The 20,558-nt window shown below is 40.3% G+C and overlaps 1 protein-coding gene across 1 annotated transcript in view; it reads left to right on the plus strand.

The window, feature by feature from the left end:
- The first annotated feature begins 717 nt into the window (after positions 1 to 717).
- ADCY1 (adenylate cyclase 1) overlaps positions 718 to 20,558 on the plus strand; it is a 132,603-nt gene continuing 112,762 nt past the window's right edge. Inside the window, exon 1 of the mRNA XM_088522388.1 lies at positions 718 to 1,383. Coding sequence (XP_088378514.1) covers positions 721 to 1,383 — 663 coding nt within the window. The 5' untranslated portion in view covers positions 718 to 720. The remainder of the gene's footprint in view (positions 1,384 to 20,558) is intronic.

Raw genomic sequence — 20,558 nt, forward strand, 5'->3', positions numbered from 1 at the left:
TCACCTCTCCTCTCCCCTCCCCTCCCCTCCCCTCCCCTCCCCTCCCCCCCCCTCCTCTCCCCTCCTCTCCTCTCCTCTCCTCTCCTCTCCTCTCCTCTCCTCTCCTCTCCTCTCCTCTCCTCTCCTCTCCTCTCCTCTCCTCTCCTCTCCTCTCCTCTCCTCTCCTCTCCTCTCCTCTCCTCTCCTCTCCTCTCCTCTCCTCTCCTCTCCTCTCCTCTCCTCTCCTCTCCTCTCCTCTCCTCTCCTCTCCTCTCCTCTCCTCTCCTCTCCTCTCCTCTCCTCTCCTCTCCTCTCCTCTCCTCTCCTCTCCTCTCCTCTCCTCTCCTCTCCTCTCCTCTCCTCTCCTCTCCTCTCCTCTCCTCTCCTCTCCTCTCCTCTCCTCTCCCATCCCGTCTCTGCTCCCCCGCTCCCGCTGCCCGCTCTCAAACCTGAGGCTGGTGTTTTGGTGTCATTAGGAGATTAACATCCCCGGAGCACCCGGGGAGGAGGAGGAGGGCGGCGAGGCGGGCGAGGCAGCAGACGGCGCGCTGGGCACGGCGGCACCAGCGCGGCTCTCCTTGCGCGCTGGGTAGCCCCGTGCTGCGCTCGCGGAGCCGGCGCTGCGGCGGGGGCGGGCGCGCCGCTCCAAGCGCGCAGCTCCCGTCTCGTCTATGAGCGGCGCGGCAGAGCCGCGGCGGGGCACGCCACGCCACGAGGAGCATCTCTTCTCGCCCGGGGTTTATGAATGGCCCTGACATGGAGGAAATTCCGTTTCAGAAAGTCAAGACCAAGAGGAAGAAGTGCTGCCACTGCTGCTGCTCTCCGCCGGCTGCGGCGGCGGCGGGCGGCGGGCTCGGCGAGCCCGCTCCGCTGCTGCTGCTCGATGCCATCGCTTGCGAGGACGAGTTCGACTGCAAGGAGCTCGAGGCGCTTTTCCAGAGCTACAACCTCAAGCTGGAGCAGACGTCTACGCTCAAGGCGCTCGCCGTGCTTATCGTGCTTACCGCCAGCCTTGCCCTGCTCGAGCTGCTCTCCGGCCCCAGCCTGAGCATCTCCAAGGGCTCGCACCCGGTGCACTGCATCATCTTCCTCTCCCTCTTCATCGTCACCAATGTCAAGTACCTGCAGGTCACGCAGCTTCAGCAGATCGTCAAGCTCACCTTGCTTTTCAGCTTCACCTTCTCCTTCCTCTGCTGCCCCTTCTCCCTTGGCGCTTACGGCATGCAGCCGCCCAGCGCCCCCGAACAGGGCATGTGGCAGCTCATGCTGGTTACCTTCGTCTCCTACTCGCTGCTGCCCGTGCGGACCCTGCTCGCCATCGTTTTCGGCCTGGTCGTCTCCGTTTCCCACCTCATTGTCACTGCCACGTCTGTCAATGCCAAGCGGCAGCGGCTCTGGAGGACGGTGAGTGCAGCTGGGCAGGCAGGGGGCGCGGGACCCCCTGGAAAAGTTGTCCCTGGGCCAGAGGTCGCGCGATGGCTCCGCGCAGGGGGGCGGCGCGGGGCGCGCCACGCTTGGGGGAACTTCCCCGCAGTTTAACCCCCAGATCTCCCCTGCGACACCTCCCTTGGCAGCAAAACTGTTCGGAAACGGGCTGCTGCACTGCCCCCCCGCTCACAGTCCGAGCGGCTATTTATAGCCTTGCAGGGCTTCCTCCAGCTCCTGGCGCCTCAGGGGGAGGATGTGTGTGCACGAATGGATGTGTATGTATGGGCATACTGTGCATGTGCTGCGCCGGGGCTGCTTGCTCCCAGCTGTATGGTGTGCTGCCTCCGAAGCGCTGGGAAAGCAGGATGGAAAATTGGTGTGAAGGCCTGGGCGAGAGTTAAATAATTATTTTGTGCATAATTGAGGTACTTGGTGTGTTACTTCTACCATATCCTCGTATCGTCTCCCCGGCTCCGCTGGGGCTGTGCTGCAATGCTGGGACATGTGTAGTCGGCGTGGGCATAAACATTGCTGTAAGCAGATGTGCATTTGTGCACCTCCCGGCCCACACGTGTACATTCCTTCACTCTCCCTACATGCATGTGCAGATATACACACACAGCGTATATGCCCATACTGGAGGTATGCCCCACCAAGGCAGTGGGGTTGCTGAGACATATGGGATTATGCTTGGCTTGTTGCTGTTGAGCTGGTGGACCAAATAAATTGTATATTTCAAATGGGAAGAGGGAGATAAGCTGAGCTTTATGATTTACCCAGATAATCTGATGGTCTATTTTTAAATGTGCGATTTAGAGATTCCATGGGAGAGAGCTGATGAAATGCAGGAGCACTGGCAGGAGCATCCAGAAGAATGCTAGAAATATGAGCATGTTTCCCCTTGAGTGGGTCTGTGAAGAGCCTTTTTCCCTGGCTTAGTCTGGAGGGAGGGGAACTCCGGACTGTCCTGGCTGCCTAGACACAGAGACAGCTTTTCTGTGATGGGGAATTACAGCTCAGGGTGGTGCCTGCTGCCCTAAGCAAACAACATATAGAAGCTGGCAATAATGTCTGCTCCCTAAATTATCTAACTGGGAGCTTGAATGGGAAATATTTTGAAGAGGAGGAAGATACTAACTTTTTTTTTTTCCTTCACGCTATTTTAACTTAACTATTCAAAAGGCAAGGAGCCAGCATAAGCATATTTAAATACATAAACATATTTGACTAGAGGCTGATGTAGGTATGTAGGTGTAGACATGGAGGTGTTTTCTTTTTCATCACCCTCTTCTCCCACCCAAAGCAATTCCGGTAATTTGCATGCAGTCTCCCAAGCAGCAGGCTTGTGGGGTAACAGGAGGCAGAAATCAGCTCCAAGTCTAGACAAATAACTGGTCCGTGAACTTGCGCTTGCACAAAAATGCACATAGATTTGTCGCACATTTCAGATTTGAAGACTGACCCTGGTTATAGAAGCGACCTGTTCTTTATACATATATTTTTTTCCAAACAGTGATTTCACAATGTCTGAAATTTTAAGCTCTGTAAAGGTCATACCATCTGAATTTTAATTGCCCACAGCTTTCTCTGTCTCTCTCTCTCTCTCTCTCTTTTTTTTTTTCCTAAAGGCTAAAATAGAAGCTCTAGCTCAGCTAGCATGTGCTTTCCAGCCGCTGGATTTCATCATGACCCAGTCTGTCAGGGAGGCAGCACCGTTTAGCACAGAGCTGCCCAGTCATCCCTTGCTGGGCCCTTCTCCCCAGCCCCATCCCCCTCCCCGCAGGGGTGAGTCTCAGTCTTCAGAAACAGGTGTGCAGTGTCCAGAAATGCAGAAATGCCAGCAGCACAGAGACCATTGTTCTGCTAAAGAAGGCTCCAATTTGGAGGCAATGCAAATTGGTACACAGTTTGGATTTTCTTTGGCCTTAGCTTTAAAAAGCATGGAATAGTAAATGCCACTAAAGTTGAATGAGCCCTACAAATAGTCAGCAAGATTCAGTATTTCATGTTGCTTTATATTTAACTCATTAAGAGCAGACATAGCCAGGCTAAGGGGCTTATTCTGAAGTGGATTTTTGTGCACATCTTCTTTACCATGCCATACTAGGAACCGCTGAACTCAGCTCCTTGAAAGCCAGAAATCTCTCCGACTTCAATAGTGCTGAATCAGGCCCTTAGTGGGCCTCATGTTGTGCTTCAAATTTGCATTTATATAAATGCACAAACACTTCAGAGAGTTAAAATCAGTAGATCAGCTCATTGTAGGAAAAGTTTGTTATGAGGTTTATGTTGTAAAGCACACTTTATTTGTGATAGTTTTCTGGCAGCACAGCACTGTCTGTGGAGATCACAGGCTCCCTCCACCACGAGAGAGAGTTTCTCTTGCTGGAACTAAAACACAGAAATGCGGGAAAAAGGAGAGCAGAACGCAAGTGCATGGGGAAGACAGGAGAGCAGTGAATAGCATGGCAGAACTTGAGCTTTATCTCTCCGGGCAGTAGTTGGTTTTTGGACTAGAAGAAGATTCCCATCTTCATATCTTTCCTGCTGACTTCTTAACTGAAATGTAATAAAATATAACATAAATTGACATGTAATAAAATGCAACTTATGTATGTAAAACCTAGAGTATTAATAATATAGAAAATAGTGGCTGGCAGACTTGTCCCTGTTTGTAGTAAGTTCATGGCAGAAGGTGTGTTGATTCCATGTCCATTTTTGCATGTCTTGATGATAAAGATGTAAATAATCTTTGTGATCAAATGCGTATTAGTCATGTTAGACAGACTCCCCTTCATTTCCTTCTGGAGTCATGGAATAAAATGCTCTTGCCAAATGTTGTCTTGGGCAAAAGCATGAGGAAGCCATCCATCGAAGGCAGAAGTTACAGAGGAAGATGCTCTAGCCTTTCTTTCCTTGTGGTGTCCAACTAATACTAGGTGCTTTGAAGCAGTTACAGAAACACAAACTCCTACTCCAAGGAGCTTAATCTAATTTTTGTTGTGATGCAGTGTGTGGGTGGTAAGAGACATTAAGGGTACAAGAGGTGAGGAAAGTGAAAGCTGCTCACAGAAATTCCTCAGTTGTGGCATGCACATGTTTTGGTGACTTACTGTTAAATTATTTTTTTAACCCTTTGCATATTTTTGTCCCTTTTTTTAAAGAAAAAATGCTTTTTACAAAAAAACAGAAGCAAATCTCATGTCTATTAAGTATTGATGCATGTCATATAAATTGTGGTGAAAGAGCAGAGATTCATGAGCACCCTGTTCACTCAGTTCTTTTAGAAAACAAAACGAGTGGAAGGAAAGGTGCCATGTTAAATTAGTGCTAAGATTTCAGCAAGTATGAATTGTGGTGAACTGGTAGAGTCTGAAATGTGTAACAAGAAGAAAGCTGATGGCTTAAGAGTTGGTTAAAATAAGGTATTTAATACTTACACTTTTATTTGTTAGCTTAATTCTTTGCAGGTCAGTGTGATAGTATTGTTATTGTTACACTGAGTTATTGTTACATTGCTGTATAGTTATTTTCTTCAGCTGGTGCTTAAAATGTAATTAATGAACACGTCACTGGAAGAACTGTTAATTTCTGCAGCTCTGTATCTCACACAGAAGGCAGAGTCTAGCAGCCTAATAAAAGGGTTGCAAATCAAAGAGAGCTCAGGTTTCTCTTTCAGTGTCTGTTAGAGTTCAGAGCAAATCTTAGTTTTTCTGCTCCAGATGTTTGAAATACTGCTGAGAGGCTGTATTAGCTGATTCTGTGTGGTGCTTCTCAAACCTCAATATTATGAGTATCTGTAAGTCTTGCAAATATGTATTTTTATCCAGTTAAATTTACTGTTTGTATGTCTTAGGGGCACTGGTGAAGATTCTCAGTATCCATGTGTAACTGTAGCTTCATATTGACATTTGGCCCACATTAAAAGATTGGTTAAACTTCATTTGTTTAATGTGTGGATGTCAAAAAAAGGATTTTAGTCTTAATTTATGCTTGCCAGGGATAGACCATGGTCTTTTCCTTAGGCACCAAAGGAGAGGAGTTTTGATGTAATGTAGAGCTCTCTATTTTTCCATGTAGAGATTAATGTGCTTTTGGATGCCTGAGCCTGCAGACTGCTGATTCTGCTATTGTCTGTGGCTCACTAACCAATATCAGCATGCTAATGGTCTTGCATGCTTGAGAGATGGGGAGCCTTTTGGGAAATGCGAGAATCAGACTCGGAGAAGTAGTAACAATTTATCAGATAAGTTTAGTTGTTTTTCTCTTGCTTAACAGGCTGAAGAGAATACTGCTTCCCTCCAATGTATCCACAAATTCAATTTTCAAATAATTAGATTTTTTTTTAGCAATTATTTGCAATGATTTGTTGCATAGCTTTTGCATGGATACCTGTGGCTAGTATATTTAGTATATAGTTTGCATTGCAGTAAAACCTGTGGGTCCCCACTGTGGACCAGATGCCTGTTAACTGGTCCAATGAGAAAATACATGCTGGAAGGGCACTCATCCCAGGCACTCATCATTTTATTGCAAGACACTTACTGAGCACAATAGGTGTAAGAAAAAAAAACTCCTTTAGTACTGTGTGCCCAACTTGACAGACCTCAGAGTGTGCGGAAAAATCTCGCTGTCAAGAACTGAATGTCCAAAAAGGAGACAGAGGCGTCCTAAAACTTTATTCACATAAAGGGAGAGTCCACCGGGCATATTCCTGTGGGGTCTCTCAAATTGCTGGAGGATGCCCCCCTTTTACCCTAATTTCCCAACCAAGGGATGTCCTCTCCTTTTCCCCATTGGCCAAGGTACTCAGAAGTTACAGCCTTCCCGGCCCGCCTATACCAAACTCCTGCCTCCTGCCATCTGTTCTCACCTAAGGTCACCTGACTCCTTCATCCCCCTTGCTGAAGAATGTGGGGGAATACCCTTATTTCCCTTATTTGTAAAGGCCCCCAACTCTCAGCAGATAGCTCTTTTGTCCCACTCTTCATGGCTCTGCTCAGTCTCTCCCCTCCCTTTCTCCTACTCTTCAACCAGACTGTGGGGGAATCCCCTTATTGGTGAATACACAAACTTGAGCATTCCGCTCAATAGGACAAGAAATACTGAACTAAGGTAAGAAACTCCAAAAATTCACGCATTTTTTTTCTGTAAGTAAATTAATCTTATCTTTTTCCATAACAAGATGACACATGTCTGGCTTTGTTGGATTGGAACTTCCCATCTATCTAATAGTATTATGCACCAATTTGTAGCTCTGTTGCTGCTTCTGGAGGGAGATTGATGAACAGAATATAGAAATCTAGAATGGCCAAAAGTTAATACTAAGTGCAATTTATTGCCCAGTTTAGCAAATGAATTCTGAAAGCACACATAATGTGTTTGCGTGTGATTTTATGCCATAATGCATTAAGAAAGAACTGATCCCAACAGCGTTATTCAACATATGAACAACGTAAAGGATCTTATCAGAGGTGTTTGTCTTCACAGACCCTTCGCATGACTTTGTGTTCTTTTTATTCCTGGAGTTTCTGGATCCTTCCCTAAGATAGCAAGCTATTTCTTTCATATTTCTTTCTTTCTTATTCACATCTGCCTCTCTTTAAAAAAAAAAAAATTAAAAACAAACTCCTCTGCTCCTCTGTTCATTGATGTTAAGAATTAATAGCTGAATCAGTTATAGGGGAAGGTGGTCTTCTAGCAATATGATTCTGGATTTTGTAAATATATTTCACTGGGATTTGACTTTCCTGCACTTCCAAGTAATATGTTTTGTGGTCTTGTAAATGCATAGTGCTCAGCAAATCATGTAATTTCTTAATTTGTCAATATGTTCTTATTCAGACGAATAAAATTTCAAGTGATTTTGAAAGAGTTATCATTTACTTTTGTAAATCTGTGATTCTCTTTGCTTTCTCTCTTGCTTGCTCACTCTGTCCTTCTCCTTGCCTTCATCTCTTCCCCTACCATTTTGTACATTTTCTTTGGAAAGAAAAATCTTAAGGGATCTTGTATTTGTTTTATTAATGCTGCGTTTAACTAAGTGGGGCAAATGGTGGCTGCATTTCAAAATGGTGCAATTTCATTGCCTAGTGCCTGATAAAGAAAGAAAGAAAGCACGTTACCTTAGGAATTAAGGGCGGTAGTTAGTTTCCATACTTCTTATGTATTTCATGTGTGTTTGTGCAGCTCCTATATCAAGGGCTCTCAGATGCACTTTAAAGAGGCTTTAAGGTTCCTCTTGTAAAAGTGGCTGAGGATTTTTATTTTTGTCTTGGAGAGTTTATTGCATTTATTGAATTTATTCCTTCCTTTACCTATGATGTACCCTGTTTTGGCAAGGTCTGCGCAATTCAGCATCAGTGAGGACACAGTCTTGAACTGCGCCAAGACATTTGCACAATAGAAGATTCACTGCTTTCATTAACCATACTTAATAACAGGATTCTACAGATGCAACTTTGCATGTATTCAGTGCTAACTTCATATAAGAGGGTATTAAGCTTCGGCAATGGCTGTCTTCGTGATCTATCGTGTCTTCTGAAGCCAGACTTCTTTTTTCTAACTTATTTTCCCTGGGTATTGTGGTAGTATGCTGCCTTGCTACACAGAAAAGTGTGATCTGGCACCTTGCAGGGTGGGCTTCAGTTTTCCATCTGCTTTAAACACAGCCCTGAATGTCTGTGTGTCCTTGTTGGATGGTTCTCTTTCACTAAAGTGAATGTTTTTTCTAGGCTTTTTCTTAGCCCAATCTGTCAGTTTAGATGTTAAATGTTAGTGTTAAATGTTCCTGCTGCCATTTCAGAAAACATCAGTGAAATGTCTTCTGCCTATTGGTATTAGATATCATCCTGTGCTGCCTTAGATCCCAAAGGCCATATACTCCTGCCTCCTCAACAGCAAAAAAAGTGCAACAAATCATAAACAAGTGTGAACATTATGTGCTGAAGGACAGAGGTGGCAAACTCCTTATGAGGGTGGAGAAGATTAACAAGGGGTAGCATGTTTCTTGTCTATGCTGGTTTCATATCTTGGTTAAATCATACTGTTTCATAAGGAAATTTCACCAAAGAGTTAAGAAGTTCATGGTTTACAGATCTTGAACATTGCTGGCAGGAACATGGCAGGTAATTTAACTCCTGGAAGACCCTTACTGTTGGAAAGAGTGGGAGGAAAATACTATTGGAAGAGCCTGGCTCTCTTTGCTTGATACTGTGGGTAATTCTGTTCCTCAAAGATCAGAAAGTAACTCAAATCTTTTGTTTTTAAACTTTTGAACTATGCTGTTTCCTTCTTTCTTACTTTCTTTCTCTGGACCACTTTTCATGGGAGATGTTGCCTTTGCTCCAAATTTTTAAGGCACATACCTGGAGAAATATGAGGAAATAACATAGCCAAAAATCTTTCTATCTGAAAAGGGGAGTAATGACAGTAGCATTACTTTTGATTTACTCCAGTGTAATCTGGGCCACATATTTACTTTCAAAGCAGATTGATACAATATTCATTTTAATTAATATATTACATTTAAAATATATTTGCATTTTTATTCACATAAATGCACATTAAATGTAATACAAAAATACTTATGTTATGTGAAATTTCCACATCAACTGTTCTTAAAAAACATAAATCCACCAAATACAACATGCAGTGGGAAAAACTGTTTTCTTCAGCAGAACTTGAAAGAGTAGGAAATCCCTCAAATTTTTATCCCATGCGGCTCTAAGGCAGGCAATAATTTGAGGCAAAGCTGTAAGAAGTACAGTAAATTCTTTAGTTATGGTTCAGGAACTACAGAAATCCTTTGAGATCCAGGTGTGCATACTGTAAGAACTCGTCTAAGTATGGCTAATATAAAAATGTCATAGAGCAATATTCCAGTATTTTGCCACTTTTCAGATGTCAGCTCTGTTCATTATTGGATTCAATAACAAATGTTTATGCATCCATCTATAAAAGTGATAAGACTATAGAAGTAAACAATTAATTATACTTTACAGTTATTAGCACATAAAAAGGGTACTTGTAGTCAATCACGTTTCTCCTTTTTTTATAGGTTGTTCATTCATACATAACAATGTCAGAGAAATGTTTTCCAGTTCCCATAAATTTGCTTGTGATTCTTGCTAAGAAGATGAAAGTGATTATACATCCACACAAAATTAGGAAATAGAATAATAATAATAATAGACACAGATATAAAGAGATTTACTTAAACTATACTCTTAATTTGAAGTATTAACAACCAGGAAAAAAGATACTGTACTTGTTCTGAACTTATACCATTTTCTTGTATGAAGTTGAGAATAGGCCCATGTCTTCTAATAAAATAATATCCTTCGTACAAGTTGGAGTTACTCTGTATAAAATATTGTGTGGCACAGTGGAGCTTTGTGATAGATTGATTAATGCTCACCAAAGCAAAGGATATGGGCCTTAGCCTCATTCCACTTGCAAAGCTGGAAAACCATCATGCATGGCTTTGAAGGATTTATGTGATGTGCCAGAAATTATTCTTTCCTGTAAGGATTTCATCCCAAAGTGCACTTAGATAAAGTGACACACCATTTAATGTGAATTATGTAGGAAATCAAGATATATTTGGCTACAATAGCAATACACTGAAGGAATCTCTCCTTATGAGCAAATTGTCTGGCAAGACAGGTATCGAATACGGAAATTTGGTGTCAAATTCCCACTGTTGACTCTCTGGAATTATCAGTATCACTGCTGTTGTTCCTGTCATGGATGGGCTCCTGGGACCAGGGCTTTCGCGCTCTGCTCTGAGGATGGAAGATCAGCCCTCGCAGGTGTCCTGTATGATATCTGACACCACACTCTACAATAATTGTGACTCTGCTGTCTGTGCTGCTTTAGTGCAGATTGGTTGTGGTGGGGCTATGGAAGTCAGAAGAAACCTGGCTTCTACACCGTGGTTGGATTAGAGGTGATGCAACTGCTCTGTCTGTCATCCATCTGTGCTTTGAACTCTAAGGATGCTCTACAAAAGAAGCCAACAAAATGTGCCTTACCTTCTTGTTCAGTGAGAGAGTTCTCTCCTCCCAAAGAGTTATGTCTCTGGAAGTGCTGAAGAACTGCTCATGAAAATTGACATGAGCTTTTCTGACTTCCTTTAACTGACCTTGGCAGTCCTCTCTCTATTTTAGGCAGCAGTAGCTTGAGAAGATCACAAACAAATTAATTTGCCTAATTTGCCTCATCTGGTAGCCCACATAAGATGTTTTATCAATAGTCTATTTATTCTTGCTTGCACAGTTTAAAAAAGAGTCTGATTTACTCTTTCAACCAGTCACATCTGAAGAGGAGATTCCTATTCTAAATTGAACTCCACAATATGTGTTAATATTAATGCAAAGGCTGAAAAAGCTTTGATGGAAAGGTAATGTGCTTTTCTAATGGCAAGCACCTGCTTTGTTATAACAGCTCCTGGAATATCCTTTATTGAAAAGGAGAATTGTGCTTAAGAGGTTCATTTGCCGGGATTTTTGCATGAGCTCCATTGCTGCTGCTAAATTCCAAATTTAGAAGAGAGTCATTGATAAAATCATTTGGCATAGCTTTTTTAATCTCAGCAGAATTATTTCTAAAACCTGTTTGATGTCTAATGGAAAAATTAAGCAATTCATGCACAAGAGTCTCTGAACACCCCCTGACTGTTTAGTGCAAACCTTATGTGTAGTTAAGATACTATTGTGCTGGACAGTTTCAAGAGTAAATCATAGGATTTTCCTAGCTTGCTAAGAAGCAAGGGGTGTGAAGAACAGACTTCTCTGACTCTTGGGACTTAGGAAAGTATGTGCAGAGACATTTTACAGTTGTTATGCAGTGTGAGTGAATAAAAGTTCTGAAATGGACTATGATCACTTGCAAAGCTTTGTGTTATTCTAACAATCCTATTTATTATTTACACAATATTTCTGGATTGCCACCTGAGGACCTAATTATTAAAAAACAAACAAACAAACAAACAAAAAGTATTAACTGCTGGCTCACTTTTTTATTATTATTTTATTTTCCTGCTGCTGCTTTTATTGGACCAGGCCCTTTACGTTGTGTGCTAACTATTGCAGTTCTTGATCCAGTGACCTCCACTGAACTTGCCCCAAATGAGAACATCAACTAGATACAAGAATATGGAGCATTATTCTGAGATGGCAATAATTGCAGAATATTGCAGGCTGATATAGCCCAAATTCCCTAATGGGTGACATCTGCATTCATGAACCTTAGCCCCAAATCTCTCTGATGTCATTTGCAAAAGCCTTGATTTCTTTAGTGCAGTAATGTACTTAACAACCTGAGCTTGTATACCAATCATGAGGATTTTTTCTTCTTTTGAAAAAATGTAAGAAACCTAAACTATGGGGAAATTGTTTTATTTCCCAAAATGTCTTAGATGCCTCTAGAGTTGCCTTTTGAAGTTTATGTAAAGCATATGCTGGCCTTCTGAAAAGGCAAGTATTAGACCTATATAATCCACTATCTAAATCTTTCACCTGGAAATATGAAGTGCTATGATGAATAATTTTGCTTTGTGTCAGACAGTTGCTGTAATTTCACATGTTAAAACAAACAAACAAACAAAAGCCTGCAAGATGCAAGACATATCTACTTTGTACAAGACAATTGAAAACTTTTTCTTGAGGCTATAATTTTTCAAAAATAATTCTAAAGCTGATACACTGTGCTCTTCTGAGTTACAGTAATCTCACTGTACACAGTCCTTGATGTAGATGTTTCTATTCTTCAGTACAAATGTTGGTAAATGTATTTTTCCTTATTGTAACTAAATGGTTCAAGAGTTGAGCTGTGTGATGGAAAGGTTTTTTCTTCTTTAGAGTTACAGTTGAAATTAAAGTTGATAATGTTAGAAATTTTATTATCATCTTCAGGGATTCTGGTAGCCTACCCACATAGGTAAGACAGACTTATGACCATAGTTCAGTTTCTGGGATACAAATGTAAGTTTTGTACATAATATCACTGCTGGAGACCCAGAAGCTCACTAGCAAAGTATTAAAATGCTTAATACTGAAAGAGTGAAGGATCTTATTCAGCTTTAGCAACAATTCCAGGAAAACTGAGTGTAGATTCATTGCCATTAAATATGTATTGATGGATGTTGTGGGGAATTTCTTTCAGGCCTGAAGGGATACTAATCGCCTCCATAAAAATCTCCCCATCTGAGCTGATCTGTGAGTGAGCTCCTGCCTATTTAGGTGCCATACTGAATTAGTGATCTAAATTTCTATGGGACTTGCCTCTCTAAGACTGTGAAATTTGACTGCCCACATACCTATCAACATAAGAGCAAAACAATATTGCAGCTCTGCAGCTATTTTGATAACAAATAGCAGCTCTAAACATAAGACTACTTATTTGGTGCTAGATGAGGTTAGATTCTTTTTTATTTTATTTTATTTTATTTTTCTTAGTCTGTGGGCAGACATTAAGTGCTGCTTTACTAAAATATCTTGTCCAGTAATATATATATTTTACATATCTTACCTCTCCATTGATAATATTAACAAGCATAACAGCAAAATTTGGAAGAAAGCATCCCTCTGAGTTATAAAGTATGTCTCTTGTTTTGTTTTTAATATGTTGGGTAAAGGCCAAGATCTTTACTCTGGCAAAAGTCTCAAGGAAGCACTGAGGGCTTTGGCATGTCAACAAGGTGCAGGACTGTAACACATTAGTAGGCATCAGCTATGCTGTGATCTCATCCTGTGGCATGCTGCACTAAATGCAAAGTATTTTAAGTTGTTATTTCTTTAAGGAAAGAGGGTAAGCCATCTGGAAATTACCTGGTGCTGTGCCTTAAAAGCAGGCACACAACAGGCTGTCTTGGAGGGGCTGAACAGTGAAAGCCTTGACAATCAGATTATTTGTCCTCAGCAAAAGTACTCCTCTCTGTAGCATCTGGAGATCTCACAGCTGTTTTCATGTAATTGTTTAAACAATTTTCGTTTGGAAAGCTTCTTATTCATAAATACTCCAACACCATGCCTGCTAAACCATGTCCCTAACTGCCTCATCTACGTGTTTATTGAACCCTGCCAGAGACAGTGACTCTACCACTTCCCTGCTCCAATGCTTGACTATTCTTTCCATGTAGAAATTCTTCCTAATGTCTCACCTCAGTCTTCCCTGGCACAACTTGAGGCCATTTCCTCTTACCCTATTCATAGTTTTTCTAGAGAAGAGATCTACCCCTGCCTACTACAACCTCCTTTCAGGTAGTTGTAGAGAGTGATAAGGTCTCTCCTGAGTCTCCTCTTCTCCAGACTAAATAATCCCAGCTCCCTCAGCCACTCCTCGTAAGGTCTGTGCTCCAACATACCTCAGAAAAGTAAATTCAAATGACGGAAGAGAAAATGAAAAGTTCGCAATATCAGCAATCTAACTGGTTTATTTTATAAAATATCATGCAAAATAACCATTTCCTTTCTTTTGTCTGCTTTCACTTATGGTACTTCCACTGTGCCTGTTTCTCTATTTGAATATTATTTGCTAGTATATGCTAGTCTAATGCTGGTCTAAAGTCTTCAATTGCCTACACAAAGATAGAACAGATTTATTCTGAAAGTTATTGAAAGAGGTATCCTGCTTTTTTTCTACTTTTTCTCTTTCCTCATTCAGTATTTCCCTCCCAAAGGAAATGAGTCAGAGGCCTCTTAATTTCTGCATTCTGTCTGCCTCTTTCTCTCATTAGTGTTCTTGCACAGAACACGCACAGATTTTCCCTCCATTCATCTTTAAGCATCTCTATGAATAGAGGAAGGTCTCTCTTTTGATGTCTTTTTCTGGACTTCCTCCTTTCATAGGCCATAAATAGGGATTTCTGCAAACTGTCCACAACTCCATTTTGTTTAAGACCTTGAGAAGGGGAATTCATCTTGGTGCTACTTTGATTCCTTATTCTCTTCAAGAGTGGAAATTGGTGCAGAAATAAGACAAATCAGGATAACTCTCTAGATGTTTTACTTGCTCCAGTGCAATTCATGCATTGGCTTCAGCTATTGTTCACTTGAATATGAGCATCAAGATTCCTCCTTCAACTGTTTTCAGAAGAGTTCAGGAAAGAGTAGGAAGTGGTTGAGCTCTTTCTGAACTGTATTTACTGAACTGTGTTAATTTTATGAAGCTCTGATAGTATCACAGTTTTTTTTTTTTTTTTGATGTTCAAATAGTTATTCTAAAAAATAACTCCCTTCCAGTTCCTGACATGAACACCAATTTTTCTCTTCAAATATTTGAACTTTTTGAAGCTTATTTGAAGCTTTCCTTCTTGCTTAATTTTAGCTTTCTGAGTTTTCAGGTTTTTGAGGGACTCCCCTCTACTCAGTGTTTATACATGAGCTAGCGATCTGATTGAAGTGTCTAGGCCTAGTTTCATTGTTGCACAGGGGTAAACAGAAATGCCAACTAACCTTAAAATGTTGCTACTGCTTTTTTTTTTTTTCTTTTTCTTCTGTCTGTCTAGAAAGTTCCATGTGTAACCTTGGGTAGCAAATGTAGCATTTTAAGTGCATTGCTTGTGACTTTCCATAGACACATCACAAATGTACAACTTTATAGTTTTTTATTTTCTTCTTGAGATATAATTTATCATCAACCAGGAAAAGAAAAAAATACACCATGCTACTTCCTTAAAGTGAAGTTTACTTCTTTTATGACTAAATACTCTCTGACAGTTCTCATCTTCTGAAGGTTTGATGCAGATGTTAAAAGCCTCTGGGACAATATAAATTGTGACCCCTTGCAAATACAGTTTCCAGGGCAACTAAAGGGCCTGCTGTTTCATAAACACAGTACTCTCAAATAGAAGCATTTGTCTGTCTTCAGGAAGATTATTTTACATTTAAGCACACTCATTTTAAAATCATATCCCTCTGTGAAAAAAACAATGCCTCTATCATACTCGTTCAGATCTGGATTATTTGAAAGTAAGGCACTAAAATATATTGTAACACTGCTCTGGTTTAGACTGTAAGTGAGGTTTAGACTCTAAATGTGACTAGTATGATTCAAGATATTTGACAGATTTTCCCTTGTGCTGGCATAGACTCATTCCTGCAGAACCCGACAAGGAGGCTGACAAACAACCCCCTCTGAATGTGGTGGCTGTTTGTCATTCATATCTGTTGGAAGATCATCACTAAAACCCAGGTGAAATTTTTATTGCCATTAGTTTGTGAAAGGAGGGATTTTGGGGGGATGACAGAGTATATTTGGTTTGTAGCTGTGCTGTTTTGTATATAAAAAATATATATCTCTTACATATGTAAATAAGTGTTATTTACATTATCTTGCTAGCATAATGGCAAATAATGGTAGAATTAGTTATTGACAGGAACCTATATCCTTTTTGCATGAAAAATGTGATTGTGTTATCAAGCTTGTTTCAGACGCTTCATATACAAACTTATATCACTTAAATAACCTACCTCCTTCTTGAATGATTTAATCTTTTTCAATTAACAGCATCATTGTTGCTTCAAACCAAATACTTTTTTTTTTTTTTTTTTTTTTTTTTGTGAGTGGAAGGTATGGTAAGGATCATAGCACTCTGCATTACAAGTTTGTCTTTGGATCTTATTTAAGTTTTTATGCAGTACTAAGAGACAGTATGTGAACTCTACCTTTCTTCATTGAGATAAATAATGTAGTGTCTGTGCAGATAATTAATTGACTTGGCTGGACTTAAATAATTTGTGAATAGATTGAAAATCACTCTACATCAAAGACGTAGTAAATGAATGGCTTTCTAATTTTGCTATGGATAATGTGTTTTCCATATTTGCAATGTAATTAGTCTTGGTAAGATTTAAAGAATATGGGAAATACTGCGATACTATTATTGTATCTCAGTACATCTCAGGAGTCTTTTAAGACACAGTAATTTGAGAAAATGAACCAGATTTTGTCTTCAGTTATATTTATGTAGCTTTTCTTGCTATCTGTACTGCGTTTGTTTGTGCATATCTGAGTACTATACAAAATAACGACCTAGATTAAAAAAAAAAAAAAAGCTTGTTTTCAGCATGCATTCTCAAAATCATTTGGTACTTTTTAAAGAGTTAGCCCAGAATTTCACTAATTTTAAGTGAAATGAGAACTAGACTTGTAAACATTTTTCTCCAATAAAGTGAGTTCAGGCAGGATTATGGACTCTATTAACTACTACTATTTTTCTATATGTTTTTGTGTCTGTCCATCCATACATTTCTCTCCTTCTTTGTCTCTCCTTTTTTTTTTTCTCTCTCTCTCTATCCTTTCTTTCTAATGTGATAGGGTAAAGAAACTAAACTGTTTATTTTCTTTCCTTGTGTACAAATGTTGATTTCACCCTGTTCATGAAGGCTTCTCAGATAATGATTACCACAAGACGAGCACACGGGAATGTAGCCTGAGGATGACTGCAGTGGGAATTGTGACTAGAAATTCTAAGGAAAAGTGAAATACAAATTTCAAGATTTGTTCTTTTGGCTGAGTCTTTTGTGGATTAAAGCATTTTAGCTTCTAAGGCTTGAAAGAAATACTTGGCTTTGTTTTTTGTTGTTGTTGTGTTGTTTTGTTTGTATTTTTTTCCTCCACAAAAAGCAGTGACCTAGTCAAAGCACATGCTAGTCAATAAATGTAAAGGAGGCATTTAAGCATAAATATTTAAAGGTGTACTCCACTCACTGCTATGAAAGCTAAATAACTCTTTACAAATAATTTAAGACATGTTGGTGACTGCATTATACACTGGAGTTCTACATTATGCATGTATTCACTGAGACTTGGGCTATGAGGCACAGATCCTCAAGGGTATTTAGGTCTCAGATCCCACACGCTGTTTTCAGAGACAATTAGGTGTCTAAATATCTATATGCTTTGTATCCAAGTAGTCAGGCTGACCACTTCAGCTGCTTCATCGTATTCTCCACAACCATGTTTTCACAAACAGACACTTGAAAAATCTGAATGAACTAGTGAAAGTTCCAGTTCATACTGCAGCAAATTCTAAGAAAAGACAGGAAAACATGTTTTTGCTAGTAGGGCTTAGTTTGATGAATTTGTTCTGTTTGTCCTGTTTGCTCAGGAATTTGTTAGAGCCCACATCAAGAGGGTCATATCTAAGTAAAGTAGGTAGAAATGGTTTGTGGAGTTCATATTGCTTCAGCTATTTATTTGGCACAGGAAGGTGGAGATGGTTAAATGTGGAGAAGACATTTTAACTGCTTCTGGCTCCCAGGGATGTCTGACAATCCTTCTTCCTTCACTGAAGACCTGGGGCTTCCAACGTGGGCCCGAGGCGGATCTCCCCAATGACTTGCTCTGCAGGGTTATGTTGCAACAGATTTCCAACCATGACAGGAGGATTTCCTTGAGCACTTTTGAGATGTGTACAAACTGCTTTTAACTGCTAAAGTTAATTTAAGACAAAACACTTGAAAGCCATCATGAAAAGTAAGAGAAAATTGCATGACTTTGATTCATGATTTTCAAAGGAGTCAATCCTCTAAATTTAAGTATTAGTTGTTGCAACACTGAGCAGAGCAGTGCAGAAATAACTCATGTCTTTACCTTGTCTTGTGCTCACATAACCCATTTACATAGATGGTTCTTATTTTGTATCAGGATTACTTTTTCAGGAAAGCTCTGTGGATCACATTCCATGACTTCTGGGGCTAAAAAATCAGAATAGTCCTGCTTGGATTGTCAGCATCCCAACTGTCCAGTTCTATATTGTAAATAAATGCAAACAGACTGCTATGGTTTTTCTTTCATCCATGTTAATCTCATTTTTTGGGCAAATTTTTGTCTGGAACATGGAGTGTGAAGGGACAAAAATGTGCTCCTTTCTTCACCATCTCTTCCTCCTGCTTGTTGTGTTCCTCCTACTTGTAGTGATCCTCCTCCCACCTATAGCCATCTGATCTGTAATGGGCCTAAGTGGAGCTTAGTTTTGAATTATTATATCGCATCAGAAGTTCATGGCAGCCTTGGAAGACCATATTCCTATTACTGGGGCCATTTGAGTTGCATCTTTCTCATGGGAATTTCCATGAGGAGCACAGATTTTCCCAATGTACACATGAGCAATGACTGGACTCTGCAGATGCGGTTGCTTTGTGATTGGCCTTTGTTAATTATTAGACTGTAGTAAGACCAAAGGTTTCAAAGGTCAGCATGGGAAGCATTAGTACCAGTCAAACAAAAACATACACTAAAATGGTACTGGTGTGATAGTGCAACCGTGCACTCAGGCACTGGCGGTGAATATATACTGATAGGTGTTTCATTAATTACAGGAGCCTGTTCAAACAAGAGAGAGTTCTGGGCTTGTTTATGCATTCCACTATTAAGAATTGAACTTTATTCCCTGATCCAACATATGCTTATGACGTTAGTACTTCAAGTTATATATATATAAATTATAGATTTACCCTGTGCTTTTTTTGTTTGTTTGTTTGTTTTGTTTTATTATATCTGTGTCTGATCTCATTACTGAACAAGCCCAGGATACATTTCCCATCACTGAAATAGTACTCTGAATATTTTTAAAAATAAGTATTTTAAGACCTTTCCTATGGCCATATGTTCAGTAACAGCAAAGAATATAGCTTGCCAGGTTGAGATCATGCAGAAAGGAGAAAGAAAGATATTATCAGAGAGAATGGCACAGATAAGTGCTATCTGTGTTGCCAGGAGGGATCATATCAGGGCTATCATGTGGTTGTAACTGCACAGCTTACGTTTCTGTTCTTATTCACACTGATGAGCACAAGTAAGACAGCATGAAGGTCGAGGATTTCCATAACCTTGGCAGTCTTTGAGGTACATGCTAAATGTTCATGCCAGGGAGGCTAATGAATCTGTGGAAACTGGAGGTCTAGCTGAGTTAAGCTGGTACAGAGATGTTACTTCTTTAGAAAAAAAGAACAGTAATGCACTTGGAAATTTCTTTGGTAAAAATAGTGCTATAAGGGGAAACTTTAGGTTCTTAAGCTATGATATGGAAAAGACAGCATGGCCGATAGGTTGCCCTGTAGTCGAGATGATAACCCGTTCAGTTATCAGGACATTACTCCTTGTATTAGTAATCGCTGTGAAATTAATGTCATGCAGAGAAATAAAAGGGGAATTAAGGGGATGGCAGGGCCTAATCAGACAAGCTGATCAACTCCCAAAACTGTACACGCTCCATTCTACAATACCTCTTTACTCCTTTTGCCCAGAAAACAAAACAAAAAATCACACTAAAAGGAATTCCCCAAGTAAAGTATTAGATCAGGACTGTGGTGAGCTAGGCACTCTGTTAACATCTACTAGAAAGATGGCTCCTGTCTGCTCCCAGATAAATGATTTATTGGTGTGCTTGATAGTAAATAGTAAATATTAAGGTACTGAGGCTTAATGTCCATAGCAATCATATCATTAATTCATCTTTAATTGTCTTAAGGTAGGTTGTTAATGTCTATATATCAGAAAGAATCTGACCGCAGTGGGGGCAAGGAGTTTTGCTATCTCTGTTCATAAACTTCCCATGTCTTCCAGAAGTATTTTTTCTGTCTTTAATGCCAGTCACTGTCACATTTTGTCCCTTACTTTTCCCCACAATGCTTCTGGTCACCTGGTTAAGAACTCTTCTGTAAAGTATTAATACTATTGGTAGTGTGTTGGGTATACAGATTTCAGATGCTGATTTGTTCCATGAAAAGCATATTCTCTTTCAGTTAGAGGAACAGTCAGAGTCACCTGTCATGAATGCATGGATATTTACGGCAGAAAGTGAGGTCAGATACACTGTACAAGGATTGTACCCAGAGATGGGGGGAAGATAAACTGAACCTGTGCAAGTAGCTGAAAGTTGCCTAAAGGGGAGAAGCCAACTGAACATTAGATGAGGATTGCAGTTTCAGCTCGGATCTTGGCTGAAGTAAGCTTCATCTGAGGTATTCGCTCGGTGTATTATAGTTGAACAAGATGTTTTTCTCTTACAGAAAAGTGCAATCTGTGCTTTTTGTGTGTGTCTGTGTGGTTGGTGGATTTGTGTCTGAATGTCTAGCCTTTCATGTCACATTATCCTGAAAGAAATTATGACCAAGAACATATGTTTAATTGTCAAAGAAATT

This window comes from Tinamus guttatus, unplaced genomic scaffold, assembly GCF_059628265.1.
Source record: "Tinamus guttatus ecotype Peru unplaced genomic scaffold, ASM5962826v1 Tinamus_guttatus_pri_ptg000151l, whole genome shotgun sequence".
In the NCBI taxonomy this organism is placed as follows: Eukaryota; Metazoa; Chordata; class Aves; order Tinamiformes; family Tinamidae; genus Tinamus; species Tinamus guttatus.